Source organism: Ylistrum balloti, unplaced genomic scaffold (genome assembly GCF_031769215.1).
Source record: "Ylistrum balloti isolate Yb309-2 unplaced genomic scaffold, AGI_CSIRO_Ybal_v1 Utg369862, whole genome shotgun sequence".
Taxonomy (NCBI): domain Eukaryota; kingdom Metazoa; phylum Mollusca; class Bivalvia; order Pectinida; family Pectinidae; genus Ylistrum; species Ylistrum balloti.
The window spans coordinates 241,258-261,474 of record NW_026782009.1 but is presented as its reverse complement, the minus strand read 5'-3'; the positions used below and the strand labels follow the sequence as shown (position 1 = coordinate 261,474).

Sequence of the window (20,217 nt, the reverse complement as noted above, 5' to 3'; positions counted from 1 at the left end):
GTGTGAAGATATACAGATAAACTGTTAAATGGATCTTTTTCCTACCCAACGAAAACATTTTCGTTATGTGTTTGATATTTTGTTAGATATGATTAGCATCTGTTAAATGAATAATCTGTTGTCACCATCTACATATGTTGAAAATATGTGAACACATGTGTTGATCATATACGCTTGAAAACAAATGTGAATCTAAAATTGAACCTCAGTGTTGCATTTATAGTCTTCCTGTGACAGACATCTTAGCTCCTGACTACTTTTGAATCTAATTACGTAGGATCCATGTGTCTCCTGAACCTATGTAGATTTTATAGTAAGTTTACGTGTTAATATTTACTGTCGTGACTTTTTTTCTCCGGAATGTCAAGAACATTTCCAGATTTGATAGTAGATGATTTCTCAGAGAAAGTTGTTTGTTTTTTTGTTGCAGGAGATAGGCCAAGTCATAATATTGATGAGAGGTTTATCAAGGTGATTTAACAAATTGTTAAATGGGAATCAATCCACTACAGAACAATATTTTTTCGCATTAATATCATTATTTGGTAAATGTGCCATTATCCCGGTATGGTTATATTTTGTACATAACTGTCGAAGTATTTGTCAGTGTTTTATCCCCATTGGTGATTGTACTCACTCGACTGCTGTGACAAGAAAAGATATAGCAAAATCATACTTTTGTACAGTTAGAAGTTACCGCGAATTTTTTTTAAACATTTTATTCTCACATAATATTAAGATATATATTAAATTCAGAATGTAAATATTTGTATTGAACGAATTGTTTTAACATTTTTAGACAAGTGTATGTATATTTTCATATATAATGTGAATGTAGATAAAACTGACTTGTTTCCACTCTTTTTGGATGAAACTGACAACGTCGTTATGATCCAGATGGGAATTTAATTTCGCTATACTGTATACGCAATCATTAGATATAGCCGAAAATTAAATACCAAGGAAATATTTTACAATGAATAAAATTATCATCATATGCTCACTGTAAATTGTGTGAAAATCCAGCGAAACTGAAAAACTATAGAGTTTATAGGAAAAACTGTTATGGTCATGTGAGTAATGTAGATAAACAAAGCAAAAAATGAGATAAAGAAACAAAAAACAAATTTTAGATTTATCAAAGTGATATTTTATATATATATATATTTTGACATGTAATATCAACAACAGCGTCATAGACATAATCATAAATAACAACAATAAAAATAGTCTTGTATTCCAATCAGTCCACCCCACCCCACCCCGCCCCCTACCCCACCCCGCCCCGCCCCCTACCCCATGCCCACCCCTGATACCCGACACCCTTACGACAATAAAAGACATCCTCTTTCTAACGCGTTAACACGTACGACAGTAGTATATCCAGATTCTGTACTCATCCTTATTGTTTCTCTGAAGTCATTATCATAATAAAGGAGATGTATTTCACTTTCTTGAAATGAATAATTAATATACCACCTAGACAAACTTGTATTTGCTTAGTAGCAAACAATATAAAAAAATTATCTCAATATTCAAACATACTGTGTTTTTTTACACGAGTGTGGATTAAAAAACCCAAAGATATATAACTAAACATTATACACAAGAAATCCGTAAACTTTTGGTATGTTACTTCATTCTTTACTTGTTCAGTGTTAACAGTTCCTATTTGTAAAGTAACATTGCTATTAGTGGGAACACATGACTTGTGGGGAAAAGAAAAACACTTCAAATTAAAGGAAAATAACTGCAATGCTGTTCATTTATATCTACTTATTGTGTATAATTTATCCCATATTAGGGTCGATTGGGGAAATTTCCTGCGTTTGTCTGTAGCCTTATATGGTTTGACAACACTAAATACTTCTGTGTTTTCATTTGATACCGTGATTAGTAATTCCTTAAGATACGCCAAACAATGAAATGCAAAGTGACGTCATTTAACTGGTTTGAAAGAAATGAGTAAAGTAAAGAACAAAGGATAGACAGACTGATCCTCACGTGATAAGATAATGCGATGACGTCGTGAACTACGTACTCTGACTAAAGTATGGGTAGTAAACAGGATGGTTCTGTCCAGAGTATGCAGGGTGTGCTCTCAAAAGTCCCAGAGCGCCCATGATATTGTGACTAGGCAGGTAAGGGTGTCCATAAAGCATGCTTGAAGAATAAGGGGAGGTAAACGATGATAAACTGGAGGGCGTTGGAGGAATCGTAGGACTATTTACATCCATTCCTGGGTTTTGCTTCTTCCATTTCGTTCTTCTGTTTTGAAACCAAATTTTTACCTGCGTTTCAGTGAGGTTCAGAGATAATGCCAGGTTAAGTCTCTCACACACAGATAAATATCTAGTGGTCTTAAATTTGTTTTCTAATGCTACAAGTTGTTCGTATGTAAATGCCGTGCGCGCACGTCTGGGTTTTCCAGCAGATTTTGATGAATCGAATCCATTTTTACACCTTTTATCGTCCTTTTCGCTGTCGCTTTCACCAATATCATTGTCCATATCATCCGTATCATCTAACAGAGAGTTATCATCTGTATCGACGTCAATTCTTTCATCTTTTGATCCAATTCTGTGGCTTGTGTGAGATCCTGTGTGTAAAAACATCATAAATTAACGGCATGTAAAGTATAGTCTTAATAAATGGATGATATGACTCGTAAACAAACTATTGAAGTTGTTAGCCCTGTATTATATACATTTCGATTGTATATGAATCTAGACTAAATCTATGAATAGATATCCACTTGTCTGTGTATAGTTATCTCTTTCTATCTATACAGGTATATCCATGTTCCTGCCTCTTAAAAAAATCGACTAGTTCTATAAATGGTTGTACACGTGCTGCTTCATGTATTACTACTTAGTATGATATTTATTCTATAATCATGTATTTGTGTTCCTGAGGATGTGTCTATATTCCATATATTTAGTTACGTTATAAATAAGAGTACAATTGTCAAATAATTGTAGACCTAACCGTTGGCCAAGAAGAGAAATGTATTCTTTCAGATTAAAAATCGCCAATAAAACCTCCAAACATCGTGACATACCATACATTTATACTGTAAACACAGCGTGAAGAATACAGTTTTAAAAAAAGAAAACAGATCAGATTAAAGAATAAAACAGTCTATATTAAAGAATGAAATAGTTTAGATTAAAGAATAAAACAGTCTATATTAAAGAATGAAAGAATTTGGATTAAAGAATGAAATAGTTTGGATTAAAGAATAAAAAAGTTTGGATTAAAGAATAAAAGAGTTTGGATTAAAGAATTGAATAGTTTAGATTAAAGAATAAAATAGTTTGGATTAAAGAATACAATAGTTTAGATTAAAGAATAAAAGAGTTTGGATTAAAGAATGAAATAGTTTGGATTAAAGAATAAAACAGTGTAGATTAAAGAATAAAAAAGTTGAGATTAAAGAATAAAAGAGTTTGGATTAAAGAATTGAATAGTTTAGATTAAAGAATAAAATAGTTTAGATTAAAGAATACAATAGTTTAGATTAAAGAATACAATAGTTTAGATTAAAGAATAAAAGAGTTTGGATTAAAGAATGAAATAGTTTGGATTAAAGAATGAAATAGTTTGGATTAAAGAATAAAACAGTGTAGATTAAAGAATAAAAAAGTTTAGATTAAAGAATAAAAGAGTTTGGATTAAAGAATTGAATAGTTTAGATTAAAGAATAAAATAGTTTAGATTAAAGAATAAAAGAGTTTGGATTAAAGAATGAAATAGTTTGGATTAAAGAATGAAATAGTTTGGATTAAAGAATAAAACAGTGTAGATTAAAGAATAAAACAGTGTAGATTAAAGAATAAAAAAGTTTAGATTAAAGAATAAAAGAGTTTGGATTAAAGAATTGAATAGTTTAGATTAAAGAATAAAATAGTTTGGATTAAAGAATGAAATAGTTTGGATTAAAGAATGAAATAGTTTGAATTAAAGAATACAATAGTTTAGATTAAAGAATGAAATAGTTTGGATTAAAGAATAAAACAGTGTAGATTAAAGAATAAAAAAGTTTGGATTAAAGAATAAAAGAGTTTGGATTAAAGAATTGAATAGTTTAGATTAAAGAATAAAATAGTTTGGATTAAAGAATACAATAGTTTAGATTAAAGAATAAAAGAGTTTGGATTAAAGAATGAAATAGTTTGGATTAAAGAATAAAACAGTGTAGATTAAAGAATAAAAAAGTTGAGATTAAAGAATAAAAGAGTGTAGATTAAAGAATAAAACAGTGTAGATTAAAGAATAAAAAAGTTTAGATTAAAGAATAAAAGAGTTTGGATTAAAGAATTGAATAGTTTAGATTAAAGAATAAAATAGTTTGGATTAAAGAATGAAATAGTTTGGATTAAAGAATGAAATAGTTTGAATTAAAGAATACAATAGTTTAGATTAAAGAATGAAATAGTTTGGATTAAAGAATAAAACAGTGTAGATTAAAGAATAAAAAAGTTTGGATTAAAGAATAAAAGAGTTTGGATTAAAGAATTGAATAGTTTAGATTAAAGAATAAAATAGTTTGGATTAAAGCATACAATAGTTTAGATTAAAGAATAAAAGAATTTGGATTAAAGAATGAAATAGTTTGGATTAAAGAATGAAATAGTTTGAATTAAAGAATACAATAGTTTAGATTAAAGAATGAAATAGTTTGGATTAAAGAATAAAACAGTGTAGATTAAAGAATAAAAAAGTTTGGATTAAAGAATAAAAGAGTTTGGATTAAAGAATTGAATAGTTTAGATTAAAGAATAAAATAGTTTGGATTAAAGAATACAATAGTTTAGATTAAAGAATAAAAGAGTTTGGATTAAAGAATGAAATAGTTTGGATTAAAGAATAAAACAGTGTAGATTAAAGAATAAAAAAGTTGAGATTAAAGAATAAAAGAGTTTGGATTAAAGAATTGAATAGTTTAGATTAAAGAATAAAATAGTTTAGATTAAAGAATACAATAGTTTAGATTAAAGAATAAAAGAGTTTGGATTAAAGAATGAAATAGTTTGGATTAAAGAATGAAATAGTTTGGATTAAAGAATAAAACAGTGTAGATTAAAGAATAAAAAAGTTTAGATTAAAGAATAAAAGAGTTTGGATTAAAGAATTGAATAGTTTAGATTAAAGAATAAAAGTTTAGATTAAAGAATAAAAGAGTTTGGATTAAAGAATGAAATAGTTTGGATTAAAGAATGAAATAGTTTGGAAAAGAATAAAACAGTGTAGATTAAAGAATAAAACAGTGTAGATTAAAGAATAAAAAAGTTTAGATTAAAGAATAAAAGAGTTTGGATTAAAGAATTGAAAGTTTAGATTAAAGAATAAAATAGTTTGGATTAAAGAATACAATAGTTTAGATTAAAGAATAAAAGAGTTTGGATTAAAGAATAAAAGAGTTTGGATTAAAGAATTGAATAGTTTAGATTAAAGAATAAAATAGATCAGATTAAAGAAATGAATAGTTTAGTTTAAAGAATAAAAGAGTTTTGAAGAAAGAATAAAATAGAAACAAGAAGAGTTTAAAAGATAAGTTAACAAATTAGAAGCCAAATCAGAATTCAAAAATAATTTCATAATTTATCTGTATTAAATTAACCAAAAGGAAGTATTTCTAGAAAAACAATCATATATATATATATACTATATCTAGATATACGGACTACATTAACGTTTGTTTTCAGTTCTACACCTTTAGATTTCTACATAATATATGGTTCTCTAGTGTTATTTTGGTAAATATCTTAAGAATATTGCTAAAACACTTGAATAAAAACTTTGAAATATCATGATGCTATTCAATCTAAATAGTCTTCAGTTCGAAGAAATCTCTGATAAATATATTTTGATAACATGCAGTTTGTAAAGACTCTTGTGTATTGATAAAACCATCATTAGACCTGTGAGGATTTGGCTCGCATTCTGTGTAAGTCACTGTATCAGTGATTAAAGTCAGTCATTTCTTTGCCTATTTTCTTCGACTATTTGTTATTTTCCCTCAAGTTAATTTGTGACTAAAACAAACAATAATATATTGAGATAAAATTGGAATATTCACCTATAACTTGTAAGTAGACAGCAGATCGTAAAATCCTAGATTTACACACAACTGCAGTGACATCATGGCTAGTTATACAACAATATTACAATACGACGAAGTTAAACAACATCTGCTACTGTTCTCATCAATCCATTATTACACATAATCTCATGTATAATCCTGCATGTATTTAACAATCGACAGATCAAAATCCTTCGATAAAAACAAACTTATAAATTAACATTTGATCAAGTTTTCATCAAATACTATTAAAATTGTACTACTATATAAATACTTTGACCTAGAAGTTATTATGCTCGATTAAAACTAATCTTTATATTCTTTGTAGAATGCGAATGGTTATCAAAATATGTTTATAAACAATTGTATATCATCTGTGGATTTATAACGTGAGTGAAGTTGATAAAGTCCTGAGATTCATACACATGTACCAGCTGCCGATAAATATTATCAGATGGCAACGGTCTAATAAAACAACCACATTTCAAAAAATATTTTTTACATTTTAGAATTGCAATTAATAAAAACGATATTCCTTTGCTATTCAAAATTTATGTCGTTTTTACACTTTAGCTCAAATACGGCGGTGGTAGATTTGTTTAAGGTCGGTTATGACGCGGTATATAATGGGCGGCTAGCGTTTGTTCTACGGCACTTAATCTCTGCACCAGTGAAAATTGCTTCATCACTTTTGATGTTTCGCATACAAATGTAACATAATAAACTGAATAAAGAGAAATGTAGGGAAATAAAGCGACTTCCTGTTTTAAACAGGTATTAAATATGTCCTCAGTGTAGATAGCTGTACAGCCTGTAAGTCATCAAATGATATTGTTTCCCGCATCAGACGATCTTTATAAATACATCCTCACAAATACATATATTTATTTGCTATCAACTCGCAAAAAATCAAACATGTTTTGATTAAATAAAAAACCGATAGTAATGTTACCTCTTTATTTTCAGGTGATAGACCTGTAAATATAAATCTAATTTGTATTTATGTATGATGGTTGTTGGTATAAAAAGTTTGAACATAGTGGCCTATTCAGTTTAGTTGCACTTTTAATATTGCCATGTTTTATCAGCGCAATACCTGGTTTTATAGACATTAAAATATGCACAATTCAACAGAGAGTAGTATTTTTTTTATCTAGTATGACGTCATGAAGTTATCCAATGTTTAATGTTACTGTACATCAAACACACCTTTAGACAGTATATTGGACCCTGTAGAAAGGAGCACATTATTAAACTACCAAAGAGAAATCGGAAGTATTACACTAGAAGATTCGAAAAATATATATAACGTTAGGTCACACTATAGTATTACATCAGAAACATTGGTGGACCGGATTAGACAAAATCGGTGCATTCGCTATAGTGTAATTTACCAAGGAGTTCAATACGGTTAGTGGTTACGCATCAAGACGTGTGAGGATTAACATTCCAGGTGTGTAATTTTGTTTTCATTATATAATACTATACATTTCCTTTATTCTTCATCCTAATACATAAAATATCAACCTAATGTTTCCCCCTATATTAGTCCGAAATGACTTTTAATCAATGCAATTAGTCGAGAAGGCTGTCTCGGTTTTAGAAGTTTTTTTTTTTTTTTTTTTGGTACCGTGGCGGGATTTCGGGAAAGGTGGTCAAAAGCTCCTTAATTGTCCGTTCAACCTCATAAACGGCATCAAATGATGCATGTCGTGGACGTGGACGTTTGACATTTGAGTGGCAAGGACATGTGGCACAAGCACTTGTCGCTACTGTTGGTCCGACGACCCGTAGAGGGGGGTCAAACTCATGCTTGTAACGACTTCTACAGCGATTTTGAAAGGATTGCGAAAAACGTGTGAAAACATTTCACCCCCTATTGGAATTCATGTAACCAAATTGTCTGTCATTTTGTTTAGCTTTACGGTGGTTTTATTATCCTAAACAGCAAAGTGTATGAGTTGCAGAAATGCGTATTGCAAAAGTTGACATACACAGGTCAACTAACTTCACAAGTGCTTTCTTGTGAGAAATAGCAACAGTTGCGTGCTTCATCGAGCGCTCTGTGTAGACACGGTGTTCATATTAGTGGAGAACTCTATAAACCATCGACACAGCTTTTATACGTATCACAGAGGGCTGTCTCCTGCAATTTATACATATGTTTTAGTGGGAACACAACCAATCCTAAGAGTTTCATCTAAAAATAGATTTCTGCAAAATAGTATTTGACAATTAATCAATACTTGCTTCTTAATGATATATCCTTTGTGTCGTGTCATTATGATATTAACATAGCTTTTATCACGTGTAATTAATTGATGCACAATGAAAATTACCGTAATAACGTGAAAGACAAGACTTTGAATATTTCATGAGTTTTATGGCGTTATAATGTTGTATATCGTTTCACTATTATCTTTGCACTAAAGTAGTGCATACAACGTCAATCATTGTAGCCATCAAAATAATGAGTAACGTTACTATTAATGATTTTATACATTCATCCTTCTAATTCCTTTAAGTTTTTCTCTTTCAACGATTCATTGTATGTACTTCATTTCAATTAAGTTTTCAAAATTGTTCACTTTCTCAGTTTTTTTATTAAATATATTTCAAATAAGGATTCTATATGATTTTGGCAATAAAATAAAGCTGCAGAATTTCAGTCTAAGTCTAATAAATATTCCAAACGTTTCCAAAACATTGTTTGAGATAATTATTTTTTTGCTGACTTTACCCAGAAACTTGCCTAGATTTTGAAGTGATAATAGTATGATTTGGCATACATTATAGAGAAGTTATTTTTGTTATTCGTGATGTCGGTTTGACTGTTTCGGACAGATATTTAATACTACAATATTCGGACAGTTTTCTGAGATATCACACAAATGTACCGACCCAGGGTCAGTTATGTGTAGCCTGGAGCTAAAACCGTGAAATAACTATCCAAATCCAATTACTAAATATATGTGTGAATGTTTAAACATTAATGATTTCCTAAACCTGTTTTGGGCGATGCTAGATAATCGGTTTAATACGCTGACTGTTGACAAAAGCTTCTGTCCCGAGGTTTCAGGGTCAAAAGACCGATATTGTGTTTACCTGGTAAAATACACACAATTTTGTGTTATTTATCTATGATTTAGGCCTAAGAGGGCTTAAAGAAGGCTAGCGGTCACGCGCCACTACCAGTAACCACTAAACCAATTGTGACGAGGTTTTATGTATCCTTGTTTTGTACTTATATAATTAATGAAAACTTTGAGTTAATTGGCAACCTCTTCATTCTCGCACAGGAGCACTCAAGTAGCGAATCCAAACCTCGGGCTAGCTGATATAGAGATGAAATGTTTCCAGATGGTGTGTGGTGTCCCAGTAGGCCTTCTGCCCAGACCCGCCTGTCCTGTCTCACACGTCAGCTAAACGTTTAATTTATTTATCTTTATTACGTTAATTAATCTTAATTGGCGATAATGATCTAGCACAGCGGTTAAAACAAGGGTAACGTCTTTATTTACAATAGAATTGACACTAGATGTGAATGTTGGTTGGTGTTTACGGTGTGTCGATATGTTACTGGGTTGGAATGATCAGCTGATTTCTCGCCACTGCTGATGTCAGTGGGAGATAGGAGATGTGACAGACACTATAGTGTTTGTGTGCGGAGGATCTCTCACTAATTACAACTTGCGTCACGCTGAATTATTCACGTGCATATAAGCAAGTCGTGTTGTATTGTGCTAATTTGTAACAGAACATAAGGTCGTTTTAAAAATCATGACAAAGTTCATAAATGAGCGATATAGTGCCCTGTAGCAATGACTGACGTTCTCATTTGTTACAACAGATATGTATGTTTCAAAACTAAATGATAATTAATATAATCTAGTAAAACCGAGATTTTCAAAACTTGTGTGATAAGTGGAAATCAAGATCTGCTGGAAAGTCGTAAAATACAGATAAAGTGAAATAAAGGTGTTTTGCCTCCTGGTTACTGTATTATTACTGAATATTTCTACTCCCCCGCAAATAGATACGAAATCAAATTAAGATCAAAATGTCAATTTCTGAATGACAATCACCTAAAATTTCTTATATGTTTTTGAAAAAAATCTGCTGAAGTAAATGTATGATGTTTTGATAAATGTGCTTCTTGTATTTTTGGGACGGGTGACTTTGTAACACACTGTAAACAATTACAGACGACCTATAGAATATTTTAGATAATAATTTTCAGATAACAATCATTACCTATATATATTATGTATTCTAATTCCTGAAACTCGAACGCTTCCGAATTTTAAACAAATTTAAATCATTTTTTAATAATGTTTATTTCAAAGGTAACATATTTGTATTGGATTGAACAGTTACAAAGATAATTGTGAATTTTCGATGTAAACTTAAGTAAACATATTTTATGTAAATGTCGGAGAAATTCAACAAAAACTGACCGTAGAACACTAGACAAATCATTGAGAATATTTATGGTTAAGAAATTTAGTGGCAGCAAGTCCAATCAAATGTGCTATTTTGTATATATGAAAATCTGTAATATTAAAAGCATAATCTGGTGTGTAATATTCATATAAACTGCAAATCTATATATATGTTTTATATCTAATGCATATTAACTGGTACACAAGTTTTATAAAACATACACAAACCGGATATGTTTTATATATATATACTCCAATGTATATATTAACTATGACACATTCTGTATACTATACAAGGTTTTGTATTTTATAAATGTTTTATCTGGTTGACGAACCTCATATTAATGTATCCTTTTACACTGTTGTAATGTTATTGTTAGCCATCACTGGATACAGCTTGCTATTTACCTGTTCGTTTGTTTTACTGTGAAAGATTAATATTATTTTAGAATAATACCTTTTCGTAATTATTTTTACAGATATAAAGATAAAACTGTCCTGCAGTACATGTTATATCTGATAAATAGTGTAATAGTTGGTACATTTTGTGCTGTCTGGACAATTAGGAAATATCCACTACATTATGCTGTAAAAAAAGGTTCCCGTAAATCATGCAGACTGTGCAAGCAATGAAATGTGGCCGACGGGATTCATCTAAAAAACCAACTTAATGATCGAACTTATGAAACTATTTGAAATAATTTCTGATAGATTTTATAAAATACTCATTTTATTTATGATTTTAGCACGTATAAGAAATTTTAACAAACAAATAACGAAGTAAATATGAATCAAGTTAGGATGTCTGAAATATTTTCACTGTATTACATTATGGTATGAAGTAAGATATTTGTTTTCTCTCCCTTTTAAGTCCTTTTATCACAATAATTTTTCTTCAAAATACATATTAATCCTCTTTAAAACAGTTGTTTATACGAATATCCATTTCATGTTGTAAAGTCTTAATTTTGTTAATATAAAACAAGTAGATAAATAAAACGGTCACTCATATTTACGTGATATATCTTAGATAATATAGCTAGTTGATTTTCTTTTCTTTATTAAAATGATAATGTCATGTATTCACACACTATTTTGTGAGACGTTCAATAAATGACCGTCCTCTAAAACACAGCACAATTAATGTTGTCATCACTTAATATCCTTACAGTAACGAATTTAAGTTTAATTTCTAAGGGAAACCTTAAATAGAGAAAAATGTTACATTTTTGTTATTTTAGCTAAATATTTTGCTATTTATTGTTACAAAATCAGCCAAGTTTTTATGGTTTGGTATTAGAAACATTAATTTTACATTTTAGACATTTTAAAAATTTTGTATTTTTATCGATGATGATTTCAATAAAAAACAATAAACAAATTCCACTACACTAATTTTACAGCAATAAACTGATTATGTGTAAGGTTATTGTATCGAAAAGAGGGATGTTGAAATGATGTTGATAAGTTTCAATAGAAAATAAATAATATTTAAAAAAGTACAAAATAAAAAATAAAGAAAAAAAGAAAAATAGAAAAAAAAGATAAAATAAAAACAATAATAAAATAAATAAAAACAAATATATAAGACGGAAAATATGTTAAGTTGATGAATGATAATTAAATAGATTACCTGGAATGGTGATGAAACAGAATGTATATTTAGATTTATCCCTGTACATCTACCTACCTGCAAGATCGGACTGTTCTTCTTCCAACGCGGAATCGTTTCCCTCAGAATCCCGAGCGGAATGATCCTTCCACGGACTCCAAACTTGTCCCTTTCCCGTCACGGGACAGCCTGTAAATTTCTTAGGATCTAAAATGTCTGCCATAGAAAATGATATTGGCATAGTTGGTGCCTGTGCCTCAGTTGTTGGTTTGTTCTTTTGAGTCTGTTTTGTTTTCTTATTTTTGTTTAAAGATCCATGAGAAGTGGGATGAGATGTTGGAGACAGACTAGTATCCTCCTGGAACGGCTCGACATGAAGATTGTCGGAATCTCCATCATCACTAGTATTTTCCGGGGTGGGACACCGGTGACCCGGAGATGTCCTGTTCGTCGTCTCCATTAGGTTGTCCAATCTGCTGGAGAAGCGGTCGAGAAAGTGCGAAATGCCAAAGCGAATAGAATATAAATGGAAAGTTTGTAAAGTAGTCAGTCGCACTACTGATCATAATGAGGATGTTACACTTTTTCTGATTGGCTTATTAGAGACACTTAAACCGAGCGCCCGGAGTCATCTTTCTCTGGGCATGCGTAGATGATATCGGCCTTAACACAGCCACAGATGGGTTACACCCCGTCACGAGTAAAGGGCTTATCAAAGATTAATTTCACGGAGCCAGCTAATTGGCTGACGACTAATTGATGCTATTGAGCCTATAATAAGATGATCATTTGAGAGGAAACGGTAAGATGGCGTAGAAATTAACAGACATTTTTGTAATATTGTTGGAAAAGTGTTTATTGGAAACATAGAAATATCGTTATTTTACAAGTTTATGTTATATTGAACATAGTTACTCATTTTATAATCAGGGCCTTGTATAAATATATACACATGCTTTTCACATGAATCAGTTGATTTTTAAGGAAATACTTTTTTTGGTCAATTTTAACTCAGACATCAGAACGTTATTTCTAAGCAACAACGATCTCCACTTTTGATTAATTCATCGTATTTGTAAATATTTCCAGCACACCATTTGTTGTCTTGTTTGTTACCTTCATGGTGTTGAAATCGATATCAGTGAACAGAATACTAGTGTCTGACGTCATCAATAAGAAGAAAATGGCGTATTGAAGAATTTGAATTGACAAGTGTGTAAATTGTCAAAAGTAGTTGCATTTAATTTTTTTTCCGAAATATAATAATGATAATAATAATAATAATAATAATAATAATAATAATAATGACAATAATAATAATAATGATTATGAAAATTATAAAGAAAGAAATGGACGAATGATTGAGTAAAATATTCATAGCATACTCGTGGTTTAAACACTGGTGTTACGAAAGTACACACATTTAAATTGTTTACAGTGTGTACGATAGCGGCAATAGTAAGGAGAGTTATCATGATTAAAGACCATGTCTGTAATGCTATAAACAACAAATTCTATAAAGAAAAAGCTATATTATAAGTACTTTAGCCTAATCTTATAGTTATATAGTCGGTTAATTTGAATTAACTATGAGCGTCAAATATTGAAAGGATCTACATGAGCAACGAAGCGACACACGGTAACGATCTTAAAGAAATAAATTAGTATCATTGAAAACGTAGCAACATAGAAGGATCACTCCGTAATTTAATGTTCGTTTGATCTAATCGTAATGTACTGCGTATCACATATACTTTACATGTGACCGTGTATACTTCTACTCATTACCTTGTCTTTCATAATTAAGATACGCTTTAAACTAATTAAATATTAATGGATGATTTTGGAACAGAAGTATTTGTGTGGTTCACCTAATTTGTTACCGAGAGTAACGTGGATATCACATGTGTTAGGTGACACACTGTTTAGTCAAAATATGTGATTAAAATGTACTGAATAGCCCAATCACACATTCACACATTAATCCTTACACCATGTAAAGGTGTACCTCCCGGCATCGGATAGTAAGCAAAATATATAGATCGCTAAAATATTTCATTGGAATAATTAGTTCAAGTAGAATATATTTGTATAAGAATCGAAATTTTAAGGTCCAATACTTTTCATTCTCCCTGACATGGTGTTTATGGCTGACTAAATGTTACAATTAGTTGTAAACTACTGACGTAAGAAGACATCTATCCTAGCCAACAGTGGGTTGCTAATTAGCGATTCTGAACCAACCTTTGATTTTCATAACCTGATCGGTGAATCTTCAATATTTAACTTAACAGTATTTTTATCTTCATTTTACCAAGGGTATAAAAACATTGTGGAGATGATTGAGATATGCAAAACATCCATTTACAGTTATCTGATAGAATCAAAGGACAGAGGCATAAATAAAACTTTGATAAATAGTTTTGAACATATTCTCCGACAGATTTGTAAAACTATGTAAAAATAATAATATAAAAAAGCTTATATCGTAAACTAACTTGTGTGGTAAATAATAACATCGACAGTTCAACGGACAGTAAACTAACTCAGATACTAGATAATTCAAGGGACAGTTAACTAACTCAGATACTAGATAATTCAAGGGACAGTTAAATAACTCAGATACTAGATAATTCAAGGGACAGTTAACTAACTCAGATACTAGATAATTCAAGGGACAGTTAACTAACTCAGATACTAGATAATTCAAGGGACAGTTAACTAACTCAGATACTAGATAATTCAAGGGACAGTTAACTAACTCAGATACTAGATAATTCAAGGGACAGTTAACTAACTCAGATACTAGATAATTCAAGGGACAGTTAACTAACTCAGATACTAGATAATTCAAGGGACAGTTAACTAACTCAGATACTAGATAATTCAAGGGAAAGTTAACTAACTCAGATACTAGATAATTCAAGGGGCAGTTAACTAACTCAGATACTAGATAATTCAAGGGACAGTTAACTAACTCAGATACTAGATAATTCAAGGGGCAGTTAACTAACTCAGATACTAGATAATTCAAGGGACAGTTAACTAACTCAGATACTAGATAATTCAAGGGGCAGTTAACTAACTCAGATACTAGATAATTCAAGGGACAGTTAACTAACTCAGATACTAGATAATTCAAGGGACAGTTAACTAACTCAGATACTAGATAATTCAAGGGACAGTTAACTAACTCAGATACTAGATAATTCAAGGGGCAGTTAACTAACTCATATACTAGATAATTAATCTCAAATCAGACTATCACTGAGAAGTCTAACCTACTCAAATTTCACATTATTATTTGGAAACTAAATATATTCTTATGTAAGATTTTTATTGGGAAAATTAGACTTACATAAACAGATGAGAATTATGAGGATTAAACGAACAATAACAGATATAAGAATTACTTTTGTATCCATTGAGTAAATTACCTGAAGATGGTATTCCAAGAGAAATTATTGATATCATTTGAAACATTTTAAACGCAATGATAATTAATCGAATTTGAAAAGACATTTAGACGAAACAGTTGTATATATAGTGCAATATAAATAAAAATTTGATATAAATCATTTCTGTAACTTCACATTTTGACTGTTTTTATTACTGAACTCTCTATGCACACCACAAATTGCGATAAATGTCCATTTAGATATATCTTTCCGGAACAATCAATTTCTGAATTGTGATATTTATACCAGGATGGGGTTAGCTTACAGATGTATGTTTGTAGATGATACATTGCGCATTCGGATCAATGCAGTTTATTCAAGGGACATAATAAATTGTCACTTTGAAAAGTACAATTTCTCGGGAATCGTGATAAGATGATCAGGTTATCAAATTGTAACACCCTTCTGTGAATTTTTCATTTCTAGATACTAACACATCTGCATTCACAAAGCTATAGTACATGTATTTATATTTCGCATTTGATTCGATATTAAAGGGCTTGCTCTTAATATCCCGAAGCAGGTTGAATGAGATTAAGGGATGTTTTAGTGTCGTCTTAATTTGTACAATATGAAGCTGGACGTGCTTGATGCTCGTTAGTATACCTGTTGGTTTCATTGTTGTTCCCGTTGTTTTCATTGAGTTACACTACTTACTTGGATTTGCCAAGTTTTACATGGTGGATGTCGTCGGTAAAACAGAAAACGCTTACCCTTGCAGGACAACTGGTCTTATCTTCTTGTACTCTTCAGGAACTCCATGTAAATCTTTCTTTTGTTCATATATTTGTCCTAGTTTCATCTTATTTTGGTTTGGATTTTAATCCCGTTTATAAACTGATTTTTAAGTAAGTTAATGACACAAATATGTTGGTGTGTTATCGGGAATAAGGTGATATACTATATTTTTCGGTGTTGCAAAGGGAGGTAACCAAAGGTTATTTCACATGTACGGGCAATTATTGAGGAGGAAAACAATGAGTTCATACATCTTTTATTTTTCTTCGTTCTCTTCATTGTTTCCTTATTCAAAATTAATTAGCTTGATCATCAGGAAAATGAACTAAATATCTAAATCGATAAATATTGTCTTCGGTGTAGATATACGGCTCCAAAGTCTGTTTTCTCATTTTCCGAATCACTCCATTTATTTTATAGCTTTATGTTGATGAGATGTTGCGGATGTTGAGGCCGCTAGCGTGACGAGTTCGTGTGTGAAGCGGTCCGTGTAACGTGCTATAGTCAGGGTTGGTGTGACGAGCACCGCGACTGATTAATTGGCCCCAATTAACTTCACTGTTATCCTTTAATGTATAGAAAGCTTCTCTGTAGCCACTCATCTTGATAGATCAATAGTGCCTCCCCGGTTATGATATTGGACTAATCTATTCAATTGAATAGAGGACGATTTCATGTAATAAAATGTGAATGACGGAGACTTAATCCTCGTCGTTTCAGTTTCTATGAAGAAGTTATTCACGATAAACTGTAGTGTATAACGTCTTGGAAATTCATCATAACATTTTGACAATATTTACATTGGATTAAGACGGCAAGTTCTGCCTAAGGTTTGTGAATTATCAATGATTTCTAGAATCATCAATAAACCATAAATTCTTCTGTCAATGTTAGTGTTTCTTTGATACTGGTCATCACCGTGTTTTGGTTGGTATCAGTACTCCACTTATGTAAATGACGCTGAGGACTTGGATCTGTGATCCAGCTCGCCCTCGCCGTGTTCCCTTGGGATCCTCGCTCATAGCCGTGTTTGTCTTAGGCCTAGTTATAAGGTGACGACGGGATACTCGGGGATGCCAATAATCATACAGACGCTTTGAATACAAAGATAAACACCTTGATCCCTAACGACACAAGCAGACTTATACTACGACTTAATAGAACAAGTTTTTCTTGAATGTGACTGTACAACGTACCCAGGTCAAACATAATTAAAATGCTTTGAAACAAATACAATTGGTTATCGTAACACTGGCCAGGCAACGGTGCCTCATCATACTCCACTATTTATAAACATAAAAAATACCAATACAAGGGTATATATCAACATACACCTGATATCGTATATGTGTTTCATGTCTTCAGGATCTTCAGATCCCCAATGAAGTTACTTAAACGTATACCTTAAACATCGCCACTACGTTGATAATTTAAAGTGCAGTGTTTGAGTAATTATTTCAACAAAAATCCAATACTGAGAATCGTGAATATCATGACAGCCCAATAACCATGCACTTGGGGTTTTCTTTCATCAATGACTTGAGAAGTATTGGACCGCTATTGGAACCAATCTCTCGGTACTGTGGCACACAGCTATTGTGGGGAAGTTTGATAATAACTGAAGACGATTTTAATGTTTTAATCAAATATAGTGACTGCATCATATAGTACTGACCTAGACAACAAGAGAATAAGAACGGCCATCACCTCAAAAAGGAAGCTTTTCTTCCGCTATACATCTTAGTGTATATCACGACCAAGTAAAATATTTTCTGACTTGTTGTAATGACTCTGATTTATCTCGTTCACACAGTTTGTATTTTTCTTCGAAGTGTCCCACCTATATAACAAATGTGGTGACTGTTTTCTGAATAACTAAGTCAATGTGACTTTCTATTATTTTGTACGATGTATTTTTAAACAATTGGAATATTGTACTATCTACTTTTGATGTTTTGAATCATAGTTAATTCTAATGAAGAAAAGTATTAACATTACCTAAGGTTAACAAAAATTGCCCACGTTGGACTCGTAACAATATACATATACATAAGATTGTAAACTATGGCGGCAAGGGAGGTAACCACGTCTTCATTATGAAAAGAGGAAATGATAGCAAAAAACAAATCCTAAGTTATTACAAACACAATTTCACTATATTATCCAACTAAATTGATCAAATTATGAACCAGCAACATTCGATATTATGTACCAAAACCTAAGATGATATAAACTTCAATCCCTTGATATTATCACCAAATCGTATGCTATCCTAAACCAAAAACCACAATATCATCAATAGAATCCTAGGACATCATTAACTTAATCACACAATTGTCTATATCTTATCATTACAGTATAATATACTGAATAGGCAAGTCTACTATACCGACAAGGCAAGTCTACTGTACCGACAAGGCAAGTCTACTATACTGACAAGGCAAGTCTACTATACTGACAAGGCAAGACAAATATACTGACAAGGCATGTCTACTATACTGACAAGGCAAGACAAATATACTGACAAGGCATGTCTACTATGCTGACAAGGCAAGTCTACTATACCGACAAGGCAAGTCTACTGTACCGACAAGGCAAGTCTACTATACTGACAAGGCAAGTCTACTATACTGACAAGGCAAGTCTACTATACTGACAAGGCAAGACAAATATATTGACAAGGCAAGACAAATATACTGACAAAGCAAGTCTACTATACCGACAAGGCAAGTCTACTGTACCGACAAGGCAAGTCTACTATACTGACAAGGCAAGTCTACTATACTGACAAGGCAAGACAAATATACTGACAAGGCAAGTCTACTATACTGACAAGGCATGTCTACTTTACCGACAAGGCATGTTTACTATACCGACAAGGCAAGTCAACTATACCGGCAAGGCAAGTCAACTATACTGAAAGGGCAAATCAACTATACTGACAAGGCAAGTCTACTATACCGGCAAGGCAAGTCAACTCTACCGGCAAGGCAAGTCATATGTACCGGTAAGGCAAGTCAACTATACCGGCAAGGCAAGTCTAGTATACCGACAAGAAAAGTCAACTATACCGGCAAGGCAAGTCTACTATACTGGCAAGGCAAGTCTACTATACCGGCAAGGCAAGTCTACTATACCGACAAGGCAAGCCTTCTATACCGGCAAGGCAATTCTACTATACTGACAAGGCAAGTCTACTATACTAGGCAAGACTACTATACATGCAAACGGAACCCTGACATACGACACAACGTCATCATAAAGCACCGATGTGGTTTGTTTGCACATCAGTGTTACGTTTTGAGAACTGATAATTCTAAATTGTGTTGTGTACATGTGATTTAATGAGTCTAGAGGTACAGTATAAAGACAGATTTTGGCAATTCATCCGTTCCAAACATGACACGCGCATGTTCTCTTTAGTTGAAGCGCAACATTCTTTTGTACTATGATTGTTTACGCGTGTCGTTCACGAACTGAAATACATATTACAGTCACAGTTCGAAATCAAAGTGAAAGACCAGGTATTTTTTTACCATTTAATTATTTGAAATTATAATTGTAACATTAATGGCGTCCACTGCTTAATCATATTCTTATCTACTGACAATCATTTTTATAAAAAAGTTTTTTTATCCAACTGTGAAAGTCTTTATGGGGCAGATACAATCATGGTGTATGTCAGCAAATAGGTCTCCATCAACGACACAGATTACTCCACTATAATATCAACGTCAATTATATTATACCAATTAGCAAATTACATAAACAATTCTCCAATAAAGGTACACATTTGTTGGCCCTATCTAATATCTAACACGTGTACGGGTGAGGAAGAATCCGGAATCAACCGAACATTACGCTACCTATCCAGGTTAATTT

At 31.7% G+C, this 20,217-nt stretch overlaps 1 protein-coding gene across 1 annotated transcript; it reads right to left on the bottom strand.

Annotated features, from left to right (window-relative positions):
* Window positions 1–2,033: 2,033 nt before the first annotated feature.
* Window positions 2,034–12,599, bottom strand: LOC132545902 (homeobox protein slou-like). The gene is made up of 2 exons (XM_060209584.1): window positions 12,218–12,599; window positions 2,034–2,599 (listed from the first exon to the last, which is right to left on the bottom strand). Exons 1-2 carry the CDS (start codon window positions 12,597–12,599, stop codon window positions 2,034–2,036), a joined length of 948 nt encoding a protein of 315 aa, XP_060065567.1.
* Between the last annotated feature and the right edge of the window lie 7,618 nt (window positions 12,600–20,217).